This window comes from Brassica napus, chromosome C4 (assembly GCF_020379485.1).
Source record: "Brassica napus cultivar Da-Ae chromosome C4, Da-Ae, whole genome shotgun sequence".
Lineage (NCBI taxonomy): Eukaryota > Viridiplantae > Streptophyta > Magnoliopsida > Brassicales > Brassicaceae > Brassica > Brassica napus.
The window spans coordinates 57,420,896-57,438,406 of NC_063447.1; the positions used below are offsets into that span (position 1 = coordinate 57,420,896).

At 26.6% G+C, this 17,511-nt stretch overlaps 1 protein-coding gene across 1 annotated transcript; it reads left to right on the forward strand.

Annotated features, from left to right (window-relative positions):
• Nucleotides 1–15,002: 15,002 nt before the first annotated feature.
• On the forward strand, nucleotides 15,003–17,278 carry LOC106447304 (novel plant SNARE 11). Its single transcript, XM_013889200.3, has 9 exons — nucleotides 15,003–15,396; nucleotides 15,505–15,691; nucleotides 15,784–15,821; nucleotides 15,900–15,994; nucleotides 16,107–16,186; nucleotides 16,283–16,339; nucleotides 16,419–16,511; nucleotides 16,638–16,712; nucleotides 16,825–17,278. The coding sequence occupies exons 1-9, from the start codon at nucleotides 15,323–15,325 to the stop codon at nucleotides 16,912–16,914; spliced, it is 789 nt and encodes a 262-aa protein (XP_013744654.2). The 5' UTR covers nucleotides 15,003–15,322; the 3' UTR covers nucleotides 16,915–17,278.
• Nucleotides 17,279–17,511: the final 233 nt, after the last annotated feature.

Below are 17,511 nucleotides of genomic sequence, written 5' to 3' on the forward strand. Positions count from 1 at the left end.
CCAAAATCTACAATTTTTCTCTAGAAAAATGATAACTTTCCCAAAATAGTACCCAACTATCAACAAAAACTTTTGTTATACTAATTTCTATATCACAATTCTATATCTACAATATTTCTCTACAAAAATGATATTTTTTTTTCTAAAATAGCAGGTTTTAGAAAATTTATCTAAAAGATATAACAAATGGATCAATAATTCTAAAAGCATACCCATATATCAACAAAAAATCTTGTTATCCTAATTTCCAAATCACAATCCCAAATTTATAATATTTCTCTACAAAAATGAAAATTTTCAAAAACTAACAGGTTTTGTAAAAATTATTTAAAAATTATAACCTATTTATAAAAAAATATAAAACCATATCCATCTATCAACAAAAACTATTGTAATCCTAATTTCTAAATCACAATACAAAATCTACATTTTTCTCTCGAAAAATGATAACTTTCCCGAAATAGTAGGTTTTGGAAAATTTTATTTATACATTTAAAATTATTGATCAAAAATTCGAAAAGCATACCTATTTATTAACAAAAACTTTTGTTATCCTAATTTCTAAATCACAATCCAAAATCTACAATATTTTTAAAGAAAAATGATAACTTTCCCAAAATAGCAGGTTTTAGAAAATTAATTTAAACATTATAAATTATTGATCAAAAATTATAAAATCATACCTATCTATCAACAAAAACTTTTGTTATCCTAATTTCTAAATCACAATCCAAAATCTACAACTTTCTCTAGAAAAATGGTAACTTTCCCAAAATATTAGATTTTGGAAAATTTATTTAAACATTACATATTATTGATAAAAAATTATTAAACCATACCCATCTATCAACAAAAACTCTTGTTATCCTAATTTTTATATCATAATCCAAAATCTACAATGTTTATATAGAAAATGATAACTTTTCCAAAATAGTAGGTTTTGAAAAATTTATTTAACAATTATAAATTATTGATAAAAAATTCTAAAAGCATACCTATTTATCAACAAGAAATCTTGTTATCCTAATTTCTAAATCACTATCCAAAATCTACAACTTTCTCTAGAAAAATGGTAACTTTCCCAAAATATTAGGTTTTGGAAAATTTATTTAAACATTATAAATTATTGATCAAAAATTATAAAACCATACCTATCTATCAACAAAAACTCTTGTTATCTTAATTTCTAAATCACAATCCAAAATCTACAACTTTCTCTAGAAAAATGGTAACTTTCCCAAAATATTAGGTTTTGGAAAATTAATTTAAAAATTACATATTATTGATAAAAAATTATTAAACCATACCCATCTATCAAAAAAACTTTTGTTATCCTAATTTCTATATCACAATCCAAAATCTACAATGTTTCTATAGAAAATGATAAATTTCCCAAAATAGTAGGTTTTGAAAAATTTATTTAAAAATTATAAATTATTGATCAAAAATTCTAAAAGCATACCTATCTATCAACAAAAACTCTTGTTATCCTATTTTCTAAATCACAATCTCAAATCTATAATATTTATCAACAAAATGACAACTTTCCAAAAATAGCAGGTTTTGGAAAACGTATTTAAAAATTATAACCTATTGATCAAAAATTATAAAACCAAAACCATCTATCAACAAAAACTCTTGTTATCCTAATTTCTAAATCAAAATCCCAAATCTACAATATTTTTCTACAAAAGTGATAATTTTTAAAAATGAGGTTTTGGAAAATTTATTTGAAAATTATAACCTATTGACCAAAAATTCTAAAACCATACCCATCTATCAACAATAGCTCATGTTATTCTAATTTCTAAATCACAATCCCAAATCTATAATATTTCCTTACAAAAATAATATTTTTTTAAAAAATAGCAGGTTTTAGAAAATTTATCTAAAAGATACATATTGATCAAAAATTCTAAAAGCATACCCATATATCAACAAAAACTCTTGTTATCCTAATTTCTAAATCATAATTCCAAATCTACAATATTTATCAACAAAATGACAACATTCCAAAAATAGCAAGTTTTGGAAAATTTATTTAAAAATTATAACCTATCTATCAAAAATTCTAAAACCATATCCATCTATAACAAAAAACTCTTGTTATTCTGATTAATGAATCACAATCCCAAATCTACATTATTTCTCGACAAAAATGATAACTTTCCAAAAAATAGCAGTTCTTAGAAATTTTATTTATAAAATATAACCTATTGATCAAAAATTACAAAAACATACCCCATCTATTAATAAAAAATCTGGTTATCCTAATTTCTAAATCACAATCCCAAATCTATAATATTTCTCTACAAAAATGATAATTTTCCAAAAATAGCAGATTTTGGAAATTTTTTTAAAAATTATAACCTATTGATAAAAATTATGACCTATTGATAAAAAATTATAAAACCATACCCATCTATCAACAAAAACTCTTGTTATCCTAATTTCTAAATCACAATCCAAAATCTACAATTTTTCTCTAGAAAAATGAACTTTCCCAGAATAGTAGGTTTTGGAAATTTTATTTAAACATTACATCTTATTGATAAAAAAATATAAAACTATACCTACCTATCAACAAAATCTCTTGTTATCCTGATTTCTAAATCACAATCCAAAATCTACAATATTTCAATAGAAAAATGATAAATTTCCCAAAATAGAAGGTTTTGGTAAATTTATTTAAACATTATAACCTATTGATAAAACATTATAAAACCATACCCATCTATCAACAAAAACTCTTGTTATCCTAATTTCTAAATCAAGATCCAAAATCTACAATATCTCTATAGAAAAATGATAACTTTCTAAAAATAGAAATTCTTAGAAATTTTATTTATAAAATATAACCTATTGATCATAAATTCCAAAAGCATACCCATCTATCAACAAAAAATCTTGTTATCCTAATTTCTAAATCATAATCGCAAATCTATAATATTTCTCTGCAAAAATGATAATTTTCCAAAAATAGCATGTTTTGGAAAATTTATTTAAAAATTATAACCTATTGATAAAAAATTATAAAACCATACTCATCTATCAGCAAAAACTTTTATTATCCTAATTTCTAAATCACAATCCAAAATCTACAATATTTGCATAGAAAAATGATAATTTTCCCAAAATAGTAGGTTTTGGAAAATATATTTAAACATTATAACCTATTGAAAAAAATTATAAAACTATACCCATCTATCAAGAAAAAATCTTGTTATCGTAATTTCTAAATCACAATCCAAAATCTACAATATTTCTATAGAAAAGTGATAATTTTCTAAAAATAGCTGTTCGAAGAAATTTTATTTATAAAATATAACCTATTGAGCAAAAATTCTTAAATTATACCCATCTATAACCAAAAACTCTTGTTATCCTAATTCCTAAATCACAATCCCAAATGTACAATATTTTCTCTATAAAAATGATAACTTTCTAAAAATAGCAGTTCTTAGAAATTTTATTTATGAAATATAACCTATTGATCAAAAATTCCAAAAGCATACCCAACTATCAACAAAACATCTTGTTATCCTAATTTCTAAATCACAATCGCAAATCTATAATATTTCTCTACAAAAATGATAATTTTCCAAAAATAGCAGGTTTTGGAAAGTTTATTCAAAAATTATAACCTATTGATAAAAAATTATCGAACCATACTCATCTATCAACAAAAACTTTATTTATCCTAATTTCTAAATCACAATCTAAAATCTACAATATTTCCACAGAAAAATGATAACTTTCCCAAAATAGTAGATTTTGGAAAATATATTTAAACATTATAACCTATTGATAAAAAATTATAAAACTATACCCATGTATCAACAAAAACTCTTGTTATCCTAATTTCTAAATCACAATCCAAAATCTACAATATTTCTATAGAAAAATGATAACTTCCTTAAAATAGTAGGTTTTGGAAAATTTATTTAAACATTTTAAATTATTGATCAAAAATTCAAAAAGCATACCTATCTATCAACAAAAACTCTTGTTATCCTAATTTCTAAATCACAATCTCAAATCCACAATATTTATCAAAAAAACGACAAGTTTCCAAAAATAGCAGGTTTTGGAAAATTTATTTAAACATTATAACTTATTGGTCAAAAATTATAAAAGCATATCAATCTATCAACAAAAACTCTTGTTATCCTAATTTCAAAATCACAATCTCAAATCTACAATTTTTATCAATAAACTGACAACTTTCCAAAAATAGCATGTTTTGGAAAATTTATTTAAAAATTATAACCTATTGATCAAAAATTCTTAAACCATACCCATCTATAACCAAAAACTCTTGTTATCCTAATTTCTAAATCACAATCTCAAATCAATAATATTTCTCTAAAAAATGATAACTTTCTAAAAATAGCAGTTCTTAGAAATTTTATTTATAAAATATAACCTATAGACCAAAAATTCCCAAAGCATACCCATCTATCAACAAAAAATCTTGTTATCGTAATATCTAAATCACAATCGCAAATCTATAATATTTCCCTACAAAAATGATAATTTTCTAAAAATAGCATGTTTTGAAAAATTTATTTAAAAATTATAACATATTGGTAAAAAATTATAGAAACATACTCATCTATCAACAAAAACTTTAGTTATCCTAATTTCTAAATCACAATCCAAAATCTACAATATTTCCACCGAAAAATGATAACTTTCCCAAAATAGTAGATCTTGGAAAATATATTTAAACATTACAGCATATTGATAAAAATTATAAAACTATACCCATCTATCAAGTAATACTCTTGTTATCATAATTTCTAAATCACAATCTAAAATCTACAATATTTCCATAGAAAAATGATAGCTTTCCCAAAATAGTAGGTTTTGGTAAATTTATTTAAATATTATAAATTATTGATCAAAATCTCTAAAAGCATATCTATCTATCAAGTAAAACTCTTGTTATCCTAATTCTAAATCACAATTCCAAATCAACAGTATTAATCAACAAAATGGTAACTTTCCAAATATAACAGGTTTTGGAAAATTTATTTAAAAATTATAACTTATTGATCAAAAATTCTTAAACAATATATACCCATCTATAACCAAAAACTCATTTGATCCTAATTTCTAAATCACAATCTCAAATCTACAATATTTTCTCTACAAAAATGATAACTTTATAGAAATAGCAGTTCTTAGAAATTTTATTTATAAAATATAACATATTGATCAAAAATTACAAAAGCATACCTTTCTATCAACAAAAAAAACTTGTTATCCTAATTTCTAAATTACAATCCCAAATCTATAAAATTAATCTACAAAAATGACAATTTTCCAAAAATAGCAAGTTTTGGAAAATTTATTTAAAAATAAAACCTATTGATCAAAAAAAAATTAAAGAATGTCTCCTATCAAAAAAGCTCTTGTTATTCTAATTTCTAAATCACAATCTAAAATCTACAATATTTCTATAGAAAATGATAACTTTCCCAAAATAGTAGGTTTTGGTAAATTTATTTAAACATTATAAATTATTGATCAAAATTTCTAAACGCATACCTATCTGTCAACAAAAACTCTTTTTATCATAATTTCAAAATCACAATTCCAAATCTACAATATTTATCAACAAAATGATAACTTTCCAAAAATAGCAAGTTTTGGAAAATTTATTTAAAAATTATAACCTATTGATCAAAAATTCTTAAACCATACATACCCTTCTATAACCAAAAACACATGTTATCCTAATTCTTAAATCACAATCCCAAATCTACAATATTTTCTCTCCAAAAATGATAACTTTCTAAAAATAGCAGTTCATAGAAATTTTATTTATAAAATATAACCTATTGATCAAAAATTCCAAAACATACCCATCTATCAACAAAAAAATCTTGTTATCCTAATTTCTAAATCACAATCGCAAATCTATAATATTTCTCTACATAAATGATAATTTTCCAAATATAGCAGGTTTTGAAAAATTTATTTAAAAATTATAATCTATTGATAACAAATTATAGAACCATACTCATCTATCAACAAAAATTTATGTTATCCTAATTTCTAAATCACAATCCAAAATCTACAATATTCCATAGAAAATGATAACTTTCCCAAAATAGTAGGTTTTGGATAATATATTTAAACATTATAACCTATTGATAAAAAAATATAAAACTATACCCATCTATAAAGAAAAACTCTTGTTATCATAATTTCTAAATCACAATCCAAAATCTACAATATTTCTATAGAAAAATGATAACTTTCCCAAAATAGTAGGTTTTGGTAAATTTATTTAAACATTATAAATTATTGATCAATAATTCTAAAAGCATACCTGTCTATCAACAAAAACTATTATTATCCTAATTTGTAAATCACAACCTTAAATCTAGAATATTTATCAACAAAATGAAAACTTTCCAGAAATAGCAAGTTTTGGAAAATTTATTTAAAAATTATAACCTATTGATCAAAAATTCTGAAATCATACCCATACATAGCCAAAAACTCTTGTTATCTTAATTCCTAAATCACAATCTCAAATCTACACTATTTTCTCTGCAAAAATGATAAGTTTTTAAAAATAGCAATTCTTGGAAATTTTATTTATAAAATATAACCTATTGATCAAAATTTACAAAAGAATACCCTTCTATCAACAAAAAAAAACTTGTTATCCCAATTTCTAAATGACAATCCCAAATCTATAAAATTAATCTACAAAAATGATAATATTCCAAAAATAGCAGGTTTGAAAAATTTATTTAAAAATAAAACATATTGATCAAAATATTTAAAAGAATGCCCTCTATCAAAAAAACTCTTGTTATCCTAATTTCTAAATCACAACCCAAAATCTACAATATTTCTATAGAAAAATGATAACTTTCCCGAAATAGTAGGTTTTGGTAAATTTATTTAAACATTATAAATTATTGATCAAAATTTCTAAAAGCATACCTATCTATCAACAAAAACTCTTGTTATCCTAATTTCTAAATCACAATTTCAAATCTACAATATTTATCAACAAAATGATAACTTTCCAAAAATAGCATGTTTTAGAAAATTTATTTAAAAATTATAACCTATTAATCAAAAATTCTTAAACCATACATACCCATCTATAACCAAAAACACCTGTTATCCTAATTCCTAAATAACAATCTCAAATCTACAATATTTACTCTACAAAATGATAACTTTCTAAAAGTATCAGTTCTTAGAAATTTTATTTATAAAATATAACCTATTGATCAAAAATTACAAAAGCATACCCATCTATCAACAAAATTTTTTTGTTATCCTAATTTCTAAATGACAATCCCAAATCTATAAAATTAATCTACAAAAATGACAATTTTCCAAAAATAGCAGGTTTTGAAAAATTTATTTAAAAATAAAACATATTGATCAAAAAATTTAAAAGAATCCCCTCTATCAAAAAAGCTCTTGTTATCCTAATTTCTAAATCACAATCCAAAATCTATAATATTTCAATAGAAAAACTTTCCCGAAATAGTAGGTTTTGGTAAATTTATTTAAACATTATAAATTATTGATCAAAATTTCTAAAAGCATACCTATCAATCAACAAAAACTCTTGTTATCCTAATTTCAAAATCACAAATCCAAATCTACAATATTTATAAACAAAATGATAACTTTCCAAAAATAGCAGGTTTTAGAAAATTTACTTGAAAATTATAACCTATTAATCAAAATTTCTTAAACCATACATACCCATCTATAACCAAAAAGCACCTGTTATCCTAATTCCTAAATCGCAATCCCAAATCTACAATATTTACTCTACAAAAATGATAACTTTCTAAAAATAGCAGTTCTTAGAAATTTTATTTATAAAATATAACCTATTGATCAAAAATTACAAAAGCATACCCATCTATCAACAAAAAAATCTTGTTATCCTAATTTCTAAATGACAATCCCAAATATATAAAATTAATCGACAAAAATGGCAATTTTCCAAAAATAGCAGGTTTTGGAAAATTTATTTAAAAATAAAACATATTGATCAAAAATTTTAAAAGATGCCCTCTATCAAAAAATTTCTTGTTATCCTAATTTATAAATCACAATCCAAAATCTACAATATTTCTATAGAAAATGATAACTTTCCCAAAATAGTAGGTTTTGGTAAATTTATTTAAACATTATAAATTATTGATCAAAATCTCTTAACGCATACCTATCTATCAACAAAAACTCTTGTTATCCTAATTTCAAAATTACAACTCCAAATCTACAATATTTATCAACAAAATGATAACTTTCCAAAAATAACAAGTTTTGGAAAATTTATTTAAAAATTATAACCTATTAATCAAAAATTCTTAAACCATACATACCCATCTATAACCAAAAACACATGTTATCATAATTCTTAAATCACAATCCCAAATCTGCAATATTTTCTCTCCAAAAATGATAACTTTCTAAAAATAGCAGTTCTTAAAAAATTTATTTATAAAATCTAACCTATTGATCAAAAATTACAAAAGCATACCCATCTATCAACAAAAAAAAATCTTGTTATCCTAATTTCTAAATGACAATCCCAAATCTATAAAATTAATTTACAAAAATGACAATTTTCCAAAAATAGCAGGTTTTGGAAAATTTATTTAAAAATAAAACATATTGATCAAAAAATTTAAAAGAATGCCCTCTAACAAAAAAGCTCTTGTTATTCTAATTTCTAAATCACAATCCAAAATTTATAATATTTCTATAGAAAAATGATAACTTTCCCAAAATAGTATGTTTTGGTAAATTTATTCAAACATTATAAATTATTGATCAATAATTCTAAAAGCATACTTATCTATCAACAAAAACTCTTCTTATCATAATTTCTAAATCACAATCTTAAATCTAGAATATTTATCAACAAAATGACAACTTTTCAAAAATAGCAAGTTTTGGAAAATTTATTTAAAAATTATAACCTATTGATCAAAAATTCTTAAATCATACCCATACATAGCCAAAAACTCTTGTCATCCTAATTACTAAATCACAATCCCAAATCTACACTATTTTCTCTGCCAAAATGATAACTTTTTAAAAATATCAGTTCATAGAAATTTTATTTATAAAATATATCCTATTGATCAAAATTTACGAAAGAATACCCTTCTATCAACAAAAAAAACTTGTTATCCTAATTTCTAAATGACAATCCCAAATCTATAAAATTAATCTACAAAAATGACAATTTTCCAAAAATAGTAGGTTTGGAAAATTTATTTAAAAATAAAACATATTGATCAAAAAATTTAAAAGAATGCCCTCTATCAAAAAAGTTCTTGTTATCCTAATTTCTAAATCACAATCCAAAGTCTACAATATTTCTATAGAAAAATGATAATTTTCCCGAAATAGTAGGTTTTGGTAAATTTATTTAAACATTATAAATTATTGATCAAAATTTCTAAAAGCATACATATCTATCAACAAAAACTCTTGTTATCCTAATTTCTAAATCACAATTCCAAATCTACAATATTTATCAACAAAATGATAACTTTCCAAAAATAGCAGGTTTTGAAACTTTATTTAAAAATTATAACCTATTGATAAAAAATTCTTAAACCATATATACCCATCTATAACCAAAAACACATGTTATCCTAATTCTTAAATCACAATCCCAAATTTACAATATTCTCTCTACAAAAATGATAACTTTCTAAAAATAGCAGTTCTTAGAAATTTTATTTATAAAATATAACCTATTGATCAAAAAATTACAAAAGCATACCCATCTATAAACAGAAAAATCTTGTTATCCTAATTTCTAAATGACAATTTTCCAAAAATAGCAGGTTTTGGAAATTTTATTTAAAAATAAAACCTATTAATTAAAATTTTTAAAAGAATGCCCTCTATCAAAAAAACTCTTGTTATCCTAATTTCTAAATCACAGTCCAAAATCTACAATATTTCTATAGAAAAATGATAAGTGTCCCAAAATAGTAGGTTTTGGTAAATTTATTTAAACATTATAAATTATTGATCAAAATTTCTAAAAGCATACCTATCTATCAACAAAAACTCTCGTTATCCTAATTTCTAAATCACAATCTCAAATCTACAATATTTATCAGCAAAATGACAACTTTCCAAAAATAGTAGCTTTTGGAAAATTTATTTCAAAATTATAACCTATTAATCAAAAATTCATAGACCATACCCATCTATAACCAAAAACTATGTTTATCCTAATTTCTAAATCACAATCCCAAATCTACAATATTTTCTCTACAAAAATGATAACTTTCTAAAAATAACAGTTTTAGAAATTTTATTTATAAAATATAACCTATTGATCAAAAATTTTAAAAGAATGTTCATATATCAACAAAGCTCTTGTTATCCTAATTTCTAAATCACAATCCCAAATCTACAACATTTCTCTACAACAATCCCAAATCTACAATATTTTCTCTACAAAAATGATAACTTTCTAAAAATAACAGTTTTAGAAATTTTATTTATAAAATATAACCTATTGATCAAAATTTTTAAAAGAATGTTCATATATCAACAAAGCTCTTGTTTTCCTAATTTCTAAATCACAATCCCAAATCTACAACATTTCTCTACAAAATTGATGGCCTTCCCAAAATAGCAGTTTTTATATAATTTATTTAAAAAATGCAAGCTATTGATCAAAATTCTAAAACAATGTTCATCTATCGACAAAAACTCTTGTTATTCTAATATTTAAATCAGAATCTCAAACGTTTATTATTAATTAGCATCAATTATTTCAAGATGTTTAAGAAATGATGGACGAAAAAATAGGATGGACATAAATGATATATGAACTATGAATAGTACTTTATAAAGCTGACTTAGATAACACATCTGCATATCCATTCCCAGATCTTTTTGATGCCTAAACTCAATTTATTCAGAGCAGTTATTCCACAAAGAGATTGTATGAGATATTGTTTTGATATTCAGATTTGTTTTTTTGACTGTTAAAAAGATTGATAACTGTAAAAATGTCTCATATATATATATATATATATATATATATATATATATATAATACTAAAAGGCAAATATAAGCCATGGAGAGGGTGTCCACGTAGGATAGGAAAATCAACCAATCAGAGAGCCCGAAGTTGCCACGTCATCTCATTTATTATTTTTTTGTAAAAATTGAAAAAACAATGAGAATGAAAGGATCGAACCCAGGTTAGTATGACATTCATATAGGGCAGTTACCACTAAGCCATTGAGACTTTCTTGGACACAATACTAAAAGGAAAATATAAGCCATGGAGAGGGTGTCCACGTAGGATAGGAAAATCAACCAATCAGAGAGCCCGAAGTTGCCACGTCATCTCATTTATTATTTTTCGTAAAAAATGAAAAAACAATGCGAATGAAAGGATCGAACCCGGGTTAGTATGACATTCATATAGGGCAGTAAGCCATTGAAACTTTCTTGGACACATATACAAGAATCAACTCTTATGTACAGTTACAATAATATGAATTCAACTTTCAAGACTCCGATACTTTGTTTTGTAAAAAAAAATAAGTAAGTGACTAAGCTAAAATATTCTTTGAAAGTGTGAGAACATTGACAAATATTAAAAAGCATAGATTTTTGTTTCCGTGACAAAATTAAGATTTTTGTAAAAGTCAGTTTAACATATAAATTTTCGTGACAAATATGAAAAAGTATAGATTTTTGTACAATTTTGACAAAACAACTCAAAACATAGTTCTCTAATGTCCTAATAAAATATTATTTAAGGATGCAATAATTAAATATATCAATTCAATAAATTTTGTAATTTATAGACAAAACAATAACACAATAAATTTTGAAACATTTGTTTAACATATCGATTTCTTTTCATGAGAATCCAACTAAACAAGATAAAAAGCAATTAGATTTACAAATATTTAATTACCATTTTATTCAATTTTGATTAATTTCAAATTGTAATAATGTATCTTTTTGAAGTTACAAAAAAAAATAATGTTCTTTCTTTATTACACTAGCATTATATATATATTCTATATACACAAATAAATATAATATAACAACTTAATCTTGTTTTTCCCGATTCATATGAAAACTTTTTAAGTTATCCACCAAAGCAAATTAATTAAATCAATCAAATTGTCAGAATACAGCAAATTAATATATAATTTTATTTTTAAATTAACTTATTTAAAAATTGTATTTTCATTAAAAACAAAATAATAAATAAGTAATACTGATTTGATGGTAATTTTCATGGCATATATATACATATATGTGTGTATATATCAATTATGTGAAAGAAATAGAAGCTTAATATGAAAAAAAATCTTAAATACAAAAAACTCTAAAAATTAAAAAAAAACCAATAAAAATTAAACTATGATATCACTTGAAAGCTTCTTAGAAAATATTAATAAAATATTTAACCGATAATTAGACAAATTTGATTTTTTTTGCCAGCCAAAAGTTTATTATTAATTAGTATGAATTATTTCAAGATGTTTAAGAAAGGATGAACAAAAAAATAGGATGGACATAAATGATATATGAACTATGAATAATACATTGTAAAGCTGACTTAGGTAACACATCTGCACATCCATTTCCAGATCTTTTTGATGCCTAAATTCAATTTATTCAGAGCAGTTATTCCACAAAGAAATCGTATGAGATATTGTTTTGATATTCAGATTTGTTTCTTGACTGTTAAGAAGATTGATAACTGTAAAAATGTCTCCTTCGAATATGATATGTCTATAACCGAGTTCGCAACATGAGACAAGTTTGTTTAAAAAGTAAATAATTTCATTTTTTTATATTATATAATAAATATAAATTATTTATTGATAATAAAAATATAGTTATTCATCTATCACAAATATCTATGCAACGTAATGAATCAAGTACAACAATTAAACAACGTAATGATTTCCACAAAGAATTTTTTTTTAAAAAAAATTATGTTATGTAGTTTTATTTTATATTCTTTAAATAATGTAATACAATATTATACATTATTCTTTTTAGAATTAAGAAATACATATAATATCTTATTGGCTGGACTTTTAAGTTCTTTACAAAAGGAGGAAAAGAGGTGATCATCAAATCAGTGATTACAGCTTTGCCAAATCATGTGATGTCTTGTTATCGTTTACCTAAAGCTACCGTAAAAAAATTGACGAGTGCGGTAGCACAGTTTTGGTGGAGTCCTGGCGGTAGCACAAGAGGAAGGCATTGGAAATCATGGGATAAAGTATGTGTCAGTAAGGAAGATGGAGGCTTAGGTTTTAAAGATATCACTGATTTTAACACATCGATGTTTGGTAAACAATTATGGCGGCTGATAGAAAAGCCAAATACTTTATTTTCTCGAGTTTTTAAAGGTTGGTATTACAGGAATGCATCACCCCTGGAACCGATTCGCTCATATTCTCCATCATATGGTTGGCGGAGTATAGTTTATGCTAGATCTCTGGTAAGCAAAGGACTAATCAAAAGGGTGGGAACAGGATCTTCTATATCTGTATGGAATGATCCTTGGCTCCCAACCACTCGCCCGAGACCAGCCAATAAAAATCAACACAATCTTTACCCAGACCTTACTGTGGATTCGCTTATTGATCCTCATTTGCGAAGATGGAATTCGCCGGCGATTCGGGCTTTGGTGGACCCACAAGATGTGAAATTAATAGAAAGTATATCATTGAGTAGAACTCGGATGGCAGACAAAGATGGATGGCATTTCACAAATAATGGGAAATACACGGTTAAATCTGGATATCAGGTTGAAAGGATATACCCAGATAAAGAAAAACCACTAGTAGTGTTTGGACCCACAGTGGATATTTTGAAGGCATATTGCTGGAAATTACGATGCCCACCTAAGATTAAGCACTTTCTATGACAATTGGTGACAGGGTGTATAGCAGTCAAGAAAAACTGCATAAGCGAGGGATACCCGGCGATATCGTTTGTGCAAGATGTGGTGCTGAGGAGGAATCGATCAACCATGTTTTTTTTAATGTCTTCCTGCACTTCAGACAAGGGCTCTTTCAAAGATTCCAACAAATCCAGCTATGTTTCCAACAAGTTCTCTCTTTGTGAACATGGATCATCTTTTTTGGAGAGTTGTTCCACAGATGGAGGATCATCAATTTGCATGGATACTATGGTATATATGGAAGGGAAGAAATAATAAAGTCTTTAGTAATATAGATGTGGATCCGTTGGACACCCTTAAACTGGCTGAAACGGAATCAAAACTCTGGGCTGAGGCACAAATATTGAATGATAACAAGAGGATCCCACAGGTAGAGGCAACAAATCTTCTGTCAATTCCAGGAAGATGGTGTTTCACGGATGGTTCATAGAAAGAGAATGATATTTTTTCAGGACAAGGATGGTATAGTACTCTAGAAGGATTTGCGGGTTTGATGGGTGCAAAGAATGTTCGGGCGTCCTTTTCTCCTTTTCATGCAGAAATAGAAGCTTTGTTATGGGCAATAGAATGTATGAAAAAATTACGACAATTTCAGGTTACGTTTGCAACAGATTGTTCTCAATTGGTGAAGATGGTTTCAGCACCAGAAGAATGACCAGCATTTGCAAGTTATTTGGAGGATATAAACAGTCTGAAGGAGAGTTATTCCAGAGTAGAGATTATCTATGTACCAAGAACGCAGAACAAAAATGCTGATAGCTTAGGCCGCAGTGCTAGGAAGGAAACGTCTTTTGTAGTTCACATGGATCAAGATCTCTCAGTTTGGTTCACAGAGTCAATATGAATCTGTAAAGTTGATGAAAAAAAAAACTAGATTTATGTTGGGGAGATTTACATAGGATAATAATAGTATTAATATTTGTTTTAAAAATTAAAATGATAGAATTAACTCTACTGACAAACGGCGTCGTGGGCGGGTCCCACTGCTTATCGTTTTTCAAACCTCTCTCTCGTGTCTTCAGCTCTGAGCCAAATCAATGGCAGAAAAAGAGGCGAGAAACTCCCCCAAATTAAAAAAAAATAAAAAACAATAAAAAAATGTCCGAAGGATAACCGGTTTTTGATTTTTTAATTTCTGTCTCTTTGTTGTCGATTTCGGACATCCACATTGGTCGTAGATCTGTAAAAATCTGCGTGTTTCGTTTTTGTGATTTTGCAATTGAGATTCCGAGTTGATTTCGATTTGGATCGTCTTGCTGTTTTTTGCATTCCGGATCTAATCTGAGAGATTCGATTCGTGGTCGACATTGTTTGGTGGTGGATCTGAAGAAGAAGAAGAGATGGATCTATCGGCGGTTAGCGAAGAGCTTGCTGAGATCGAGGGACAAATCAATGACCTTTTCCGCGCTTTGTCGTCAGATTCTCTTTCCCATTTCTTGATCTGTGTCTTTTTTTTTTTTTTTTTTGTCGTGTTCTTGTCCGTAAAGTTTGTATCTTTTTTTTTTTTTTGGGTTGGGACCAGAAATGGATTCCAGAAGCTGGAGAAGATCAAAGATGCCAGTAGGCAGAGCAGGCAGCTGGAAGAACTCACTGACAAAATGCGTGACTGCAAGAGCCTTATTAAAGATTTCGATAGGGAAGTCAAAAGCTTGGAAAGTGGAAATGACGCCAGCACTAACCGGATGTTGAACGATAGACGACAGTCTATGGTACCCTTTTTATTTTTTTACCTTCACTTTGTTTGAATTTTCAATTATTTTTCCGAGTTTTATAATTGTCAAGTGATGTTTTTTGTGTGCAGGTTAAGGAACTGAACTCATATGTTGCTCTTAAGAAGAAGTAGGTGGACACCTTTTTGCTTATTCTTTGTTTTGTGGTGATTTGATGATTAACGAGGGATGATTTGATTGTGCTCAGATACTCATCCAATCTAGCGAGCAATAATAAGCGAGTAGATCTTTTCGATGGTCCTGCTGAAGACCACATGGAAGAGAATGTCTTATTAGCTTCAAGTAACGCTCTTTTTAACTCCATCTTTCTTTCTTTCAAGGATAACAACAAACATAATGTTTATTAATTAGCACATTCCTAGAGTATATTTAATGGGAGCTTAATCATTTTCAGATATGACCAATCAAGAACTTGTGAATAAAGGGAACTCCATGATGGATGACACTGATCAAGCCATTGAAAGAGGGAAAAAGGTCACTACTACTTTTACATATTATCTCTATATCATTGTGCCTCGCCTGTTTGCCATAGCAAAGGAAAAATCTCACTTCCTTTTTTTTTAACAACAGATTGTTCAAGAGACTATAAATGTGGGAACAGATACTTCAGCAGCTCTCAAGGCTCAGGTTTGTATGAATCTCAGTTTTTCTTTACAATATTCCTGGTTGTGAAAACCTAAGGATAGTTTACCTTTTAATTGTTCAGACCGACCAAATGAGTAGAGTTGTCAATGAACTCGATTCTATTCATTTCTCACTCAAGAAAGCCTCCAAGCTGGTCAAGGAAATTGGTAGGCAGGTCAGTCCCCAAGCTCTTCTTATTTCTTCTTTATACAATTCAAATATATCTGCAGCGTCCTCTTGTGTCTTCTTTTGTACTTACTTTCTGCTCTTCTTCTTCTTCTTCTTCTTCTTCTTCTCTCAGGTTGCCACAGACAAATGTATTATGGCGTTTCTTTTCCTTATTGTCATTGGTGTCATAGCAATCATCATCGTCAAGGTACACCTCTCAACTCCTTTCTTCTTCACACTTGCATACTTGTTGTCTTTTCATATTCTTCTATGCTTCTATCGATATCATACTTGTAACTTCGTCTTCTCTTTTGGATTAGATTGTGAACCCAAACAACAAAGACATCCGGGACATACCGGGCCTAGCTCCACCAGCCATGAACAGACGTTTACTCTGGAACCATTACTGAAGACATGTTTCTCATTTCAATGCATTCATTGTTGCTGTAGATGAAACCGCCTCACTTAACCAGTTTTCATTCCCATGGCTCCTGTCTGCTGCGCGTTTGAGAAGTCGCAGAAATCAAATTCCTTTTCATTACAGTCCCAAGATTCAGAAACCATTTTTTTTTTGTCTATGTGCTTGTATAACGAAGACTCTTCTTTGTTATATCATATGTGTCTGTCTTTTTTTAAATGTCGTCTCTGTTTCATGTTATGGTAATAATTTAATCGTTCCTCTGTTTATGTTGAAACTCAGTATGTATCATATTCGATAACTTGTACGACTAGATGACTCCCATGATTTGTGTCTGTGGAAAGTGTATTTGGTTCCTTCCAAGAGCCAAGAGAAGCAAAGGTGTTGAATTAAAAAATGACATGGGTATATGTGTGTGTGTGCTTCTGTGTTTATAAACAAAATGACAAGGGTTTATTTCATACATTTCAATCATTCTCCCTGTGTTTCTTCTTTAAGAGCTATGGACTACAATATATTAACATTTAGCAAGGACATACAAATTTAAGCAGTTTAAAAAGTACACTGACCTTAACTTATACCATCTTAT